This window comes from Oryzias melastigma, linkage group LG15 (assembly GCF_002922805.2).
Source record: "Oryzias melastigma strain HK-1 linkage group LG15, ASM292280v2, whole genome shotgun sequence".
Classification (NCBI taxonomy): domain Eukaryota; kingdom Metazoa; phylum Chordata; class Actinopteri; order Beloniformes; family Adrianichthyidae; genus Oryzias; species Oryzias melastigma.
Window position 1 is genome coordinate 21207047 of NC_050526.1, and position 11814 is coordinate 21218860.

At 40.8% G+C, this 11814-nt stretch overlaps 2 protein-coding genes and 1 long non-coding RNA gene across 4 annotated transcripts in view; 2 read left to right on the forward strand and 1 right to left on the reverse strand.

Moving 5' to 3' along the window:
- Window positions 1-91: 91 nt before the first annotated feature.
- slc18a3a (solute carrier family 18 member 3a) lies at window positions 92-3595 on the forward strand. Its single transcript, XM_024296475.2, has one exon. The coding sequence runs from the start codon at window positions 1565-1567 to the stop codon at window positions 3125-3127; it is 1563 nt and encodes a 520-aa protein (XP_024152243.1). The 5' UTR covers window positions 92-1564; the 3' UTR covers window positions 3128-3595.
- Window positions 3596-3801: 206 nt separating this feature from the next.
- chata (choline O-acetyltransferase a) overlaps window positions 3802-11814 on the forward strand; it is an 11374-nt gene continuing 3361 nt past the window's right edge. The window contains exons 1-13 of the mRNA XM_024297991.2: window positions 3802-4271; window positions 4474-4563; window positions 4776-4967; window positions 5190-5308; window positions 6448-6501; window positions 6585-6765; window positions 7027-7204; window positions 7276-7445; window positions 9498-9598; window positions 9665-9793; window positions 9870-9992; window positions 10073-10214; window positions 10418-10480. Of these exons, the coding sequence (XP_024153759.1) occupies window positions 4516-4563; window positions 4776-4967; window positions 5190-5308; window positions 6448-6501; window positions 6585-6765; window positions 7027-7204; window positions 7276-7445; window positions 9498-9598; window positions 9665-9793; window positions 9870-9992; window positions 10073-10214; window positions 10418-10480 (1500 nt within the window). The 5' untranslated portion in view covers window positions 3802-4271; window positions 4474-4515. The remainder of the gene's footprint in view (window positions 4272-4473; window positions 4564-4775; window positions 4968-5189; window positions 5309-6447; window positions 6502-6584; window positions 6766-7026; window positions 7205-7275; window positions 7446-9497; window positions 9599-9664; window positions 9794-9869; window positions 9993-10072; window positions 10215-10417; window positions 10481-11814) is intronic.
- LOC112162240 overlaps window positions 4676-11814 on the reverse strand; it is a 7755-nt gene continuing 616 nt past the window's right edge. The window contains exons 2-6 of one of the 2 annotated variants that reach the window (XR_002922038.2): window positions 9585-9814; window positions 7257-7447; window positions 7019-7153; window positions 5220-5301; window positions 4676-5018 (exon numbers count right to left, since the gene is read on the reverse strand). This is a non-coding gene — a long non-coding RNA (uncharacterized LOC112162240). Of the gene's footprint in view, window positions 5019-5219; window positions 5302-7018; window positions 7448-9584; window positions 9815-11814 lie in introns of both variants that reach the window. The other variant, XR_004949235.1, reaches the window with a different exon arrangement.

The following is an 11814-nucleotide window of genomic DNA, read 5'->3' on the forward strand; positions in this document are numbered from 1 at the left end:
CCTTCGCCCTTCAGTAGCCGGGATAGGCTCCGGCACCCCCGCGACCCCGAAAGGGACACAGCGGTCAGGAAAATGGATGGATGGATAACATTGGGCCATCATTAACAATAAAATAAAATGATCTGGAGGGCCAGATAGAATTACCTGGAGGGCCGGATCTGGCCCATGGGCCGTAGTTTGGGGACTCCTGCTGTAATAGAATCCAAGCGTCACTTTTAATCTACAAACCGAGTTAGCAATATGGGACTTGAAAGAATATCGAATAAAAATGCAAAAGATAGCTGGTAAAAGTCTGCAGAAAAAATAAAAAATAAATAAAAATAAAAGTCAAGAAGTGAATTAAAAAAATAAACAGCCCCTACCTCTTTTTTTGAAAGTTTAATTTCCATTTATGATCTATAAAACATCTCATTATTGATCCATGATTTGACCAACACTCAACCCATTCTTTTTAAAGCTTCAAAAATGTGCACCGGATTGTGACCTGAGCTGCTTTACCCTGTTTTCACCTGTAGATGGCAGTGTGCTACCGGCATTCTGTCACTGAGCAGGACAAACTAACCTGATGATAGAAGTGTCATTATTGCTCTTTTTAATAAAGATATCATAACAGAGGAACATGATCGAAACAGATGTTTGTTTTTGGATTTATTTTATATGTATATACGTGTATGTAATAAATGTTTAAGATTTTCTGGGAAACAGCTTTTTTTTGTAAAACTCTGGTATTTTTTTCATTGGAACTCTGGGAACTGTCCATGGGAGTGTGGTGCTGAAACAAAAAAAAGAGCTGCAATTTAATGTCAGCAAATTAAGTCAAAATAGATTTGAATGTTTTAGGAAACAAAACTGCACAAAGTTTGAAACAGTTTGGGTTTGTGGTAATAGATAAAAATAAAAAATAAAAACTCGAGAATATTTTTGCTTTGGTTTGACGCAGATGACTGGACAGCAGTGTGCACGCGGGATTCTGTGTTTAATTAGCATAAAAGATCTGCTGGAGAGCAGCGGGACTGTGCGTCACAGCCACCGGTGAAGGTGGGAGGGGGAAGGGGGATACCTATGGGAGTCCACAAACGGCACTGTGTATTCCTCCCACGATCGACACTCGAAAAAAAATCGCCGTGCTGATGTGAAATGATGACTTAGCCGGAGGTGTTACAGGTGACTGGAGACAGCCGCGCGCGTCTGGAAGCCAGAAGAGCGCAGCAACAGTCGGACTTCAGCGGGGAGCGCGCGCTGGTGAAGCCGCTGCGCTGTGATCTGTGGGCGACTCCGGGACCAGAACGTCACCTCAGTGACGGGATACAATGAAGCAACCCAGGAGGACAGGAGTGAAGCAAGTCCAAGTCACTGGAGTTGAAAAGCGCACGCGGTGACGGAGAGCGCATGGGAAGAAGAAGAAGAAGAAGAGGTAAAACAGCGGAAAGTTGTCTAGACAATTAGAGGTCCTGGCGCTGGATGAAGAAATAAGCGCATGAGTGCGTAATCCTGCAAACAAACTGCTGGAACTGAAGCCGCTTTTTCAGAAGTCTGCGCTTTTGGAACAGAAAAGGGGATTTCCATGGAGCCGGAAGGGATCAGAGAAGAACAAAGCCCCAATGTGGCTCAGACTGCTGCCTCCAAACTGTCCCAGATGGGAGAAAGAACTAAAATCCTGGGCAACGCAATCCAGGATCCAGAACGGCAGAAACGGATCATTCTGGTCATAGTTTGTGTAGCACTTTTGTTAGACAACATGCTCTACATGGTCATTGTGCCAATCATACCAGATTATCTTGAGGGGCTGCAGAAAGCAGCAGATAATGCCCAACATGCAGCTGTGCGCCACAGCAACTCCACCAACAGCAGCATCCCCAAAGCCCCCGCGGGGAACTTCGACCTGCAGATCGGCGTCCTGTTCGCCTCCAAGGCCATCGTGCAGCTCATGGTCAACCCCATAAGTGGCACCTTCATAGACAGGGTGGGGTATGACATCCCGCTCTTCATCGGCCTCAATGTCATGTTTCTTTCTACTCTCACGTTCGCCTTCGCAGACAACTACGCGACGCTGTTCCTGGCCCGCAGCATGCAGGGCCTGGGCTCTGCGTTCGCGGACACCTCAGGGATCGCGCTGATCGCGGACAGGTACACGGAGGACACGGAGAGGAGCAAAGCGCTGGGCATCGCGCTGGCCTTCATCTCGTTTGGGAGTCTGGTGGCGCCCCCGTTTGGAGGGGTCCTCTATGAGTTTGCGGGGAAGCGCGTGCCCTTTCTGATTCTGGCCTGCATCTGCCTCACAGACGGGGTGCTGTGCCTGACTGTGCTCAAGCCGTTCTCCAACCGGGAGCGGGACAACATGCCAGTGGGCACCCCCATCTACAAACTGATGATCGACCCGTACATAGCGGTGGTGGCCGGCGCGCTCATCATCTGTAACATCCCCCTCGCCTTCCTGGAGCCAACCATCGCCAACTGGATGGAGGACACGATGCACGCCAGCGAGTGGGAGATCGGCATGACGTGGTTCCCCGCGTTCTTCCCGCATGTTCTAGGTGTGTATCTCACTGTGAAGTTGGCAGCCAAGTACCCCCATCTGCAGTGGTTTTACGGGGCAATAGGCATGGTCTTCATAGGGGCCAGCTCCTGCACGGTGCCAGCCTGTAAAAACTTTGGCCAGCTCATGATCCCGCTGTGCGGCATCTGCTTTGGCATCGCCTTCGTGGACACGGCGCTGCTCCCGACGCTGGGCTTCCTCGTGGATGTTCGGCACGTGTCCGTCTATGGGAGCGTGTACGCCATTGCTGACATCTCCTACTGCGTGGCCTACGCCCTGGGGCCCGTGGCTGCGGGACAGATAGTGCACAACCTCGGCTTTGTTCAGCTCAACTTGGGCATGGGGCTCGCCAACGTGCTTTACGCGCCGGCGCTCCTCCTGTTGAAGAACGTGTCACAGATGAAGCCTTCCTTCTCCGAGAGGAACATGCTCCTGGAGGATGGCCCCACGGGGCTGTACGATACCATTAAGATGGAGCAGAGGGAGAAAAAAAGAAAGGGGCTGTGCACGACGCTGGATGAGAACGGCATTGAGACTTTTGTTCAGCGCTCCTACTCAGAGGAGGAATCCTCAGGCGGGGAGTACGCGTAAAAGACCTCCAACCAGGTGTAAAATAGATAAATAAAGTGCCAATGTAGATGTGTGTATCTTGTCTGAGTCAATCAATTGTATAACACGATTAGGATGTACCAATAACGTCGCTTGTTGTGACAATCCCAGCGGGCTTTTGTCAAATCAAGCGGTTTGAAGCTTTCGCAGGTGAATGGCGCGTCTTCTGTTCCTCCAGCGCATCACATGTCAATGTTTAGGAAACTGATTCATGCGGGGAGAGATGTGTAAATGTCATGGGTGCGTCCTGCAATGTGAAATGTTTGTTTTTTGCTGACTTAAAATATGCAAAACTCGTGCGTAAAAACTGTTTTGGGAAGAAAAAAATGGGAATGTGCGCCTCGGTGATTGTTACTTTTCTTTCATTTTGAATGTGTATCTTGAATGCAATGCAAATGATCTGCATCGACTGTATATTCATACGCATAATTAAATACATATAATGTGAAATGATTTGAGTCGTGATCCTTTAAATGTAAATGGAGGAAAACCTGAATAACAATATTTCATATAATAAAATACTATTAAAATGCTATTATAAAAATAATTGAATATGCAGTTTTTTATTTATGTTGCATTTTTATAAAAAAAATGAAAAAAGTAATAAAATTTATTAAATTTATCTTAAAAATCATTATTTGGAGCAAACTCAAGTCAAAACTGTGACTTAAATAAGCTTATTTTTAATACAAAATTAATATTGCCTGTAAATATAGAACACCATCACATCTGGAAGTGTGGATGTGACGTCAAAAAAGAGTTGCTGTAAACGTTGGAGCCTATGGAAAACGTGCGTAAAAACGTCTCCTGTTCCGCCTCGCAGCCTCAGCCTGAGTCTCTGACGGCGTCTGGAGGAAGTGGGCTGAAGTTGTTTGGTGTCAAATAAACTTGTCGGCGAATAGCAGGACTTTTGGGGAGGAGCCACTCCGCCAGGAGGCTGTGGTACCTTCTCAGCATCTCTCTTGAGCCAGCTGAGGGAGTTGTGCGCGTGCCTTGCAGGAGACTGAAAGATGCTTGAAATCATGAAAGGATGGATGTGTTGACAGTTTGAAGCTATATTAATGTCTGAGATGGATCAAAGTGGAGATCTTTATTGAACCTCACGTGGAGAAAGACTGTTTATGTGGTGAGTAAAAAAAAATCTATTTTTTTCTATTATACTTCATCTTTAGCAAGTGAGATTGAACATGTTTCTAATGTGTTTATTGGATTTTTGTCTATTCCCGACTGCCAATATAATCAATTTTAACTTTTATCATTCTGAATCATTCTAATTTAGACCTATTCTGTTATTCCACCAATTAAAACATTTTTTTTTTTGCTTTTAGGCTCTGATTCTACTCATATTAGCCCCCCTCTACATCTCCAACATGCCAGTTCAGAACCAAGATTCTCCCAAAGATGCGGCTGAAGAAAATGTAAATATTTTTCTGTCCTTGTGTTTCTTGAATCGTTTTTAAAATTATAAATTATTAAATAAAAATAAATTATATTGATGAAAATTAAACATTTGATTCATGTATGTGAGCATGTTTTTTCATTGTTTTATTGAACATGGGAAGCAGAAATTCTGGATATTTTACTACATTTTAAGACTCAAAAGTGTCGTTTTTTTTGCCCACGTCATCAGGGTCTTCCAAAGCTTCCCCTGCCGGACCTGAAAGACACACTGGACACGTACCTCAGATGTGTGAAGCACCTGCTCACTGAAGAGCAGTTCAACAAGACTCATAGGATAGTGAGGCAGTTTGGAGCCCCTGGAGGGGCGGGGGAGCTTCTGCAGAGCAAACTCGTGGAGAAGAGGGAGAAGACAGCAAACTGGGTGAAGCTTTCATGGAATCCATCTTCATTTTCATTTCAAAGTTGGACAAATCTGTCAACAAATTTAACCAAAAAAGAAAAAAAAAGTTTTTTTTCTATTACTACCAAACTTTACAGAATGTTTCAAACTCAATCAATACTTCTTAATTCCTTTTTTTTGCTTTATTCTGTCTTATTTGAAAATGCATTCAAAGTTAAAATGAATCCATATCTCCCTCTGCAGGTCTATGACTACTGGCTGAATGACATGTACCTGAACAACCGAGCAGCTCTGCCCGTCAACTCCAGTCCTGTGATGGTTTTCCCACAGCAGAACTTCAGGGCTTCAGTTGACTCTTTAAAGTAAGGTCACGATGAACGACACGAGAAGAGAATAGAATTGAGAATTAAAAAAAAAAAAATAAATAAATAAATAAAAAAAATTAAAAAATGAAAAATAAATAAAATAAAATAAAATAAGGTGAAGTAAAATAAAATGCAAAAAAGATAAAATAAATAAAAATAAAATAAGGGGAAGTAAAATAAAATACAATAAGATAAGATAAAATAAAATAAAATAAGGTGAAGTAAAATAAAATACAAAAAAGATAAAATAAAAATAAAAAATAAATAAAAATAACATAAGGGGAAGTAAAATAAAATACAATGAGATAAGATAAGATAAAAAATAAAAATAAAATAAAACTAAAAATAAAATTAAAAATAAAATAAAATAAAAAAGGCAAGTAAAATAAAATAAGATAAGATAAGATCAAATAAAATAAAATAAAATAAATGTCTTTCTTTTGTTGGCACTTTTCACAGAAGGAATCATAAAGTTCTTGATAAAAAGATGTAATCAAATCAAACCAAACATGAAGAGGAAGTAAAATTCAATATTAACGAAGCCTACTAAATGTTAAAATAAAATTTAACATGGTAAAACAATGGTTTAATGACTAAAAACATCTTGACCTGGGATTTAAAACACTCCATGGAGTCGATCTGATGCAGCAAAAATGAAAGCGAGCTTCTCTCTAGTCTTAGAGTGAGTTTTTGGACTGCTCTAAAGGAGTAGGATAGAAAACCTTAACAATCACGTCAAAGGTGTTAAAAGGTCAGAGATGTACTTTTTGTAGGTTTTGCAATGCAAGGATCCAAAAACTACAAACTTTTATGACAGAAATCCAACTGAGAGTCACTGATGAGAATCACGTTTGGTGTTTTTAATATGTTTTTGTGGTGTTTTTTTATGCTATATAGGGAAAATTAAGCTTAAAATCGCATTTCTGAGTATTTATTTACTGTATCGTGTTGTTAATAAGATTAGAAGATTCCGGATTTGGTTTCGATCTTGCCTGTCCATGTGCCGAAGTGTCCTTGGGCAAAACTCTGAACCCAACTTAACCTCTGGTGGTTATAGGTGGACACCAGTGTCAACCTGTAACTATCTATATTTGTAATCTTTGTTCCTCATTTAAGAGGTTTTGTGTTTAATCTAGGTTTGCCGCTCACTTAATCTCAGGCGTTTTGGAGTACAAAGCTCTTCTAGATGCGTGAGTTTCCAAATAACTTCATACTTTAACCCTTACAATTCAGTTGTCTATGACTTTGACATCAAAGTTGTGTTTGAGTGCAGCCATGACTTGCCGGTGGACTATAGCCGGGGACAGCTGGCTGGAACCCCTCTGTGCATGGAGCAGTACTACCGCCTGTTCACATCCTACCGCCTACCAGGAGTGGAGAGAGACACGCTGGTGGCGCAGGAGAGCAGCGTGATGCCAGAACCGCAACACATGATAGTGGCTTGCAAGAACCAGGTCAGACCTTTGTGGAAACAGCAACTCCTGCATTTGAACCTGGAGCTGGCAAAAACACTTCCATTTTTAACGATTGTTTTAGCCTTTTCAGTATTAGTTTTTGGCACTCATTTACCTTGATGTTCTTCTAGGAATGTAAGAATTTAAGGTGCTTGGAACAGTTTCAGATTAAAATGTGAGTTGACCTCATTTAGGAAGCTCTTTAGGATTCTAGCCGAAGAAGAACAAGTGGGCTAAAATGTCTCATCGGAACCTGTGCAGTTCTTCGTTCTGGACGTGGTGATCAACTTCCGCCGACTCAATGAGAGAGACCTGCTGACTCAGCTGGAGAAGATCAAGAAGATGGCAGAAAGCGAGGAGGAGCGTCTCCCGCCGGTGGGTCTCCTCACTGCAGATGGAAGGACAGAGTGGGCAGAAGCTCGCAGCATTCTCATAAGAGGTACATAAAAAAAAAAAAAAAAAGATTGTTTTCCTCTAAAGACAAACTCTACATCACTCCTCCTTCTCTAGAATCAACCAACAGGGACTCCCTTGACATGATCGAGCGCAGCATGTGTCTGCTCTGCCTGGATGAGGCCAGTGGTCCTGAGCTGAGTGACGCCACGCGCGCCACGCTGATGCTGCACGGAGGAGGAGCGCCCAAAAATGGGGGAAACCGCTGGTACGACAAGCCCATGCAGGTCTGTGGAGCACAGCAAGCATAACACTTCACAACTCCTTTTAGTGCATCAAAAAAAGGAAAAAGCCCGATCACTCCAGCGTTTCTGTGGTGATCTGGGCACATCAAGCAGATATTGGTTAGCAGACCTTAAAGGGTCACCAAACAGGGAAGTTGGAGGCTGACTCCACCCCCAGCCGAAATGTGAAAACTAGTCAGAGGGGCGGGGCTAAGGAACAGGACTGTTATCATTACTGGAGCTGCAGATCATGGCGTGGGACTTCAATGGTTTAACCAAAACTCAACTGTAATCAACCTGTAGGGCACGTGTGTCACAGTCAAGGCCCGGGGGCCGGATCCGGCCCTCCGGGTAATTCTATCCGGCCCTCCAGATCATTATATTTTATTGTTATTAATGGCTCAATGTTATCTTATTATTTTTAACTTGTATAATTTGGATGAAACATATTTTTATGGAGAGTAAAAAATTGAAAGTTATTTCAGGTTTAAGTGGATTTATTCTGGAATAATATTCCTGCCTTTTTATTACTCATAATTATGTTAGAGTATTTTTTTTTATTTTAAATATTGACTTTCTAGTAGCTTTTTGGACTATTTTGGCATTTAGTAAGATTTTCTAGGCTATTTTGGGGTTTAGCTAATATTTTAGCTACATGCTAGCTGTTTTGGTTAATTTGGGCTTTTTTATGGGATTTTGGCATTTAGCTAATATTTTTGCTTCATCCTAGCTGTTTTGGCTAATTTATTTTTACCAGTTTTTTAGGATATTTTGAAGTCTAGCTATTTTTACAGCTACATGCTAGCTGTTTTGGCTAACCTAGATTCTCTCTTTTTTCTTTTTTTCAGGCTTTTTTTTGGCATTTAGCTAATATTTTAGCAGGCTATCAGCTTCAGTGATTTTAGCTATCAATTTCAGCATCTTCAGCTATCAGCACTAGCATCTTCAGCAGCCAAATTTAGCTTACAGCATTCACACTAGCATTATCGCAGGTAATGATATATATCTAGTTCATAATTATGTTAAAAAAAATTTAGAGTCCTCAATAAATGTTTATCCTGTTCGGCCCGTGATCTAAGGTGCGTTTTGGGTTTTGGCCCCTTGTGGGATTGAGTTTCCCACCCCTCCTGTAGGGGGCAGCACACAGACGGTTTTTGACTCTATTTTCAAGAAAGTTTATTTTAATTTATCAAAAATGTGTCAATGATCAACAGACGGCCCTTTTAAAGCCCTATTTAAAGAGTTCAACAACCACAAAATGTTAATTTAGGGTTTGGTTACCCTAAATTACCTGAGTTCTAAAGTGAACATGGAGTCAATGAAGTGACCTGAGCACCAGAATGATGTGTTCTCGTCTGGATGTTCCAGTTAACAGTCATGCTAGCAGTATTTTGGACTAACTGGTTGAGTGGTCGCTGAGTGCAGAGAGTTACAGTAATCTATGCAGGAGGTGATCATAGCGTGGATGGCTGTTTCTAGATCACTGCGGCTCAAATATGACCCCCAGATTTCTAACAGTCGGCTGTAGAGGTGTCACTAAGAAAATTCTGGCTCAACTGCTGCTTTACGTCGTCGATGCATTCTGCTGAAATGTTTTGAGAGGTCTTTTCTCCTCAACTGAGGGGCAGACCTATCTGCAGATCATCGGTGTAGCAATGGAAACAGACATCATGCCGTGAAATGACGGAACCAAGTGGCAGCAAATATAACGAAAACAGGGGAGGACCTAGGATAGAGCCTTGAGGTACCCCACAGGAGAGAAAGGACAAATCCATATTTTGAACTGTTTGGATAAATAATTCCTAACTTTTCTTAACTTAAGTATAGAATTACATTGAGCAAATTCCTCTGCAAGTGGTTAAAATCCCAAAACAAACAAACATAAAAAAGTAGGAGTCACTCAAAAACTTCCTTTTCTGATATGTCGCCAGAAAGAACATTTTTCAATGTATTTTATGGTTTTCATACTCTGATTGTTAAAGCTTCCATCCTTTATAATAAAATACACAGCAGTAATTGAATAAAACCCAACTTTAAAGTTCAGATCTCCGTCAGTTTGTTGTAGGAGAAGACGGCTGCTGTGGAGTCGTGTGTGAACACTCCCCTTTTGAGGGAATCGTCCTTGTGCAGTGCTCAGAGTACCTCCTCAAATACATGTAAGTCCCATCCGTTTGTTTGTTGTGCGTTTTAGACGTCGATTGCAGATTCGGTTTTCCCCTCAGGATTGGGAGCCCGTCAAAGCTGGTCAGGGCTGCGAGCGTGAGCGAGCTCCCTGCTCCTCGCAGGCTTCGCTGGAAATGTTCTCCGGAGATCCACAAACGCCTCAACTCTTCTGCTGACCGACTCCAGAGGTTTGTGTCGGCTTAAAATGGCTGCATACACACATAAATAAAGAGCTTCCATCAAAGTTTGTGTCGTTTCGATCAGGCTGGTGAAAAATCTGGACATGAATGTTCATAAATTCTGTGACTATGGGACAGAGTTCATCAAGAAACAGAAAATGAGTCCAGATGCCTTCATCCAGGTGGCCTTGCAGTTGGCGTACTACCGGTGAGAAAAACCATAAATATTATATATATAATAGATAAATATATAAACCCATATTTAAAAGCTTCTCTCGGTCACTGCAGGTGTCACGGCAGGACGGTGTCGACCTATGAGAGCGCGTCCACTCGCCGTTTCCAGCAGGGCAGAGTCGACAACATCCGCTCAGCCACACCTGAAGCGTTGGCTTTCGTCAGAGCAATGACTGATGGGAAACTCAGCTCAAGCGTGAGATGTTTTAATGCGGATGCAGCACTCGTCCTGTCATTGTTAAATGACTCCAGTTAAAGAATCAATCTGGACGATGCTGAGACAGTACACAAACTTAATCTTCAGTTTGTGACGATGAAGTCAGCCATTAATTACTAAGCTTACTGTAAATGAAATCATTGAAGGGATCAAACCTGACGGTCCTTCTGTGGCGTTTGCAGAGCACAGAGAAGATGACGACACTGCGAGAGGCCATAGCTGCACAGACTAAGTATACTGTTCTGGTAAGTGTCCTTTTTTGACACAAAAAACTCAAGATTTCAGCAATTTTAGTATCAAAATGTTCAGCTCATCCAGGACATTAATGCTTGTACATTTAGTATTCATAGACTTTATAGTTTTTGAATTATTGAGCAAAATGTGCCTCATAGGAAATTAATGAGAAATCGCTCAAATCCTTCAAAAATGTTGTGTTCTTTGACGTTTGTGAACTTCTGTGTTTAGTTCCAGTAATAGAGAAACTAATAAAACTTTAAAGTGTTCATCAACTACTGGGTTTTTAAGGTAGATTAGAATTTATCTTTTAATTTAGCAACATGCTAGCTATTTTGGCTAATTTAGGCATTTTTTACAGCTTTTTTTAGGGCAAATTGGAATTTAGCTAATATTTTGGCATTATGATAGCTGTTTCAGCAAAATTAGACTTTTTTCCAGTTTTATTTTTATAGGATAATTTAGAGTTCAACTAATATTTTAGAATTTTGCTAGCTGTTTTGACAAAATTATACATTTTTACTTTTTTGTGACTAATTTGGCATTTAGCTAATATTTTATCAAGTTTTTGGCTTTAACATTTTTAGGCAATACGCTAGCTGTTTTGGCTGATTTAGACTTTTTCCCAGTTTTTTAGGTTAATTTGGAGTTTAGCTAATATTTGAACAATATGCTAGTTGTTTTGGCAAATTAGACATTTTTCCAGCCGTTTGTCTTTTTTTTTCGTTTTTGTGGCTAATGTGGCATTTAGCTAATATTTTATCAAGGTACAAGCTTCAGCATTTTCAGCTAATATGCTAGCTGTTTTGGCTAATTTAGACTTTTTCCCAGTTTTTTAGGCTAATTTGGAGTTGAGCTAATATTTTAACAATATGCTATTGGTTTTGGCAAAAAATAGAAATTTTTCCATTTTTTGTGGCTAATTTGACATTTAGCTAATATTTTATCAAGTTTTAGCTTCAGCATTTTCAGCTAATATGCTAGCTGTTTTGGCTAATTTAGACTTTTTCAGAGATTTTTAGGCTAATTTGGAGTTTAGCTAATATTTGAACAATATGCTAGTTGTTTTGGCAAATTAGACATTTTTCCAGCCGTTTGTCTTTTTTTTTCGTTTTTGTGGCTAATGTGGCATTTAGCTAATATTTTATCAAGGTACAAGCTTCAGCATTTTCAGCTAATATGCTAGCTGTTTTGGCTAATTTAGACTTTTTCCCAGTTGTTTAGGCTAATTTGGAGTTTAGCTAATATTTTAACAAAATGCTAGTTGTTTTGGCAAAATTAGACATTTTTCCAGCTGTTTTTCTTCGTGGCTAATTTAGCATTTAGCTAATATTTTATCAAGTTT

Bases quoted from the DNA above. Each gene is read 5' to 3' on its own strand.
- slc18a3a (XM_024296475.2), top strand. From the start codon at position 1,565: ATGGAGCCGGAAGGGATCAGAGAAGAACAAAGCCCCAATGTGGCTCAG.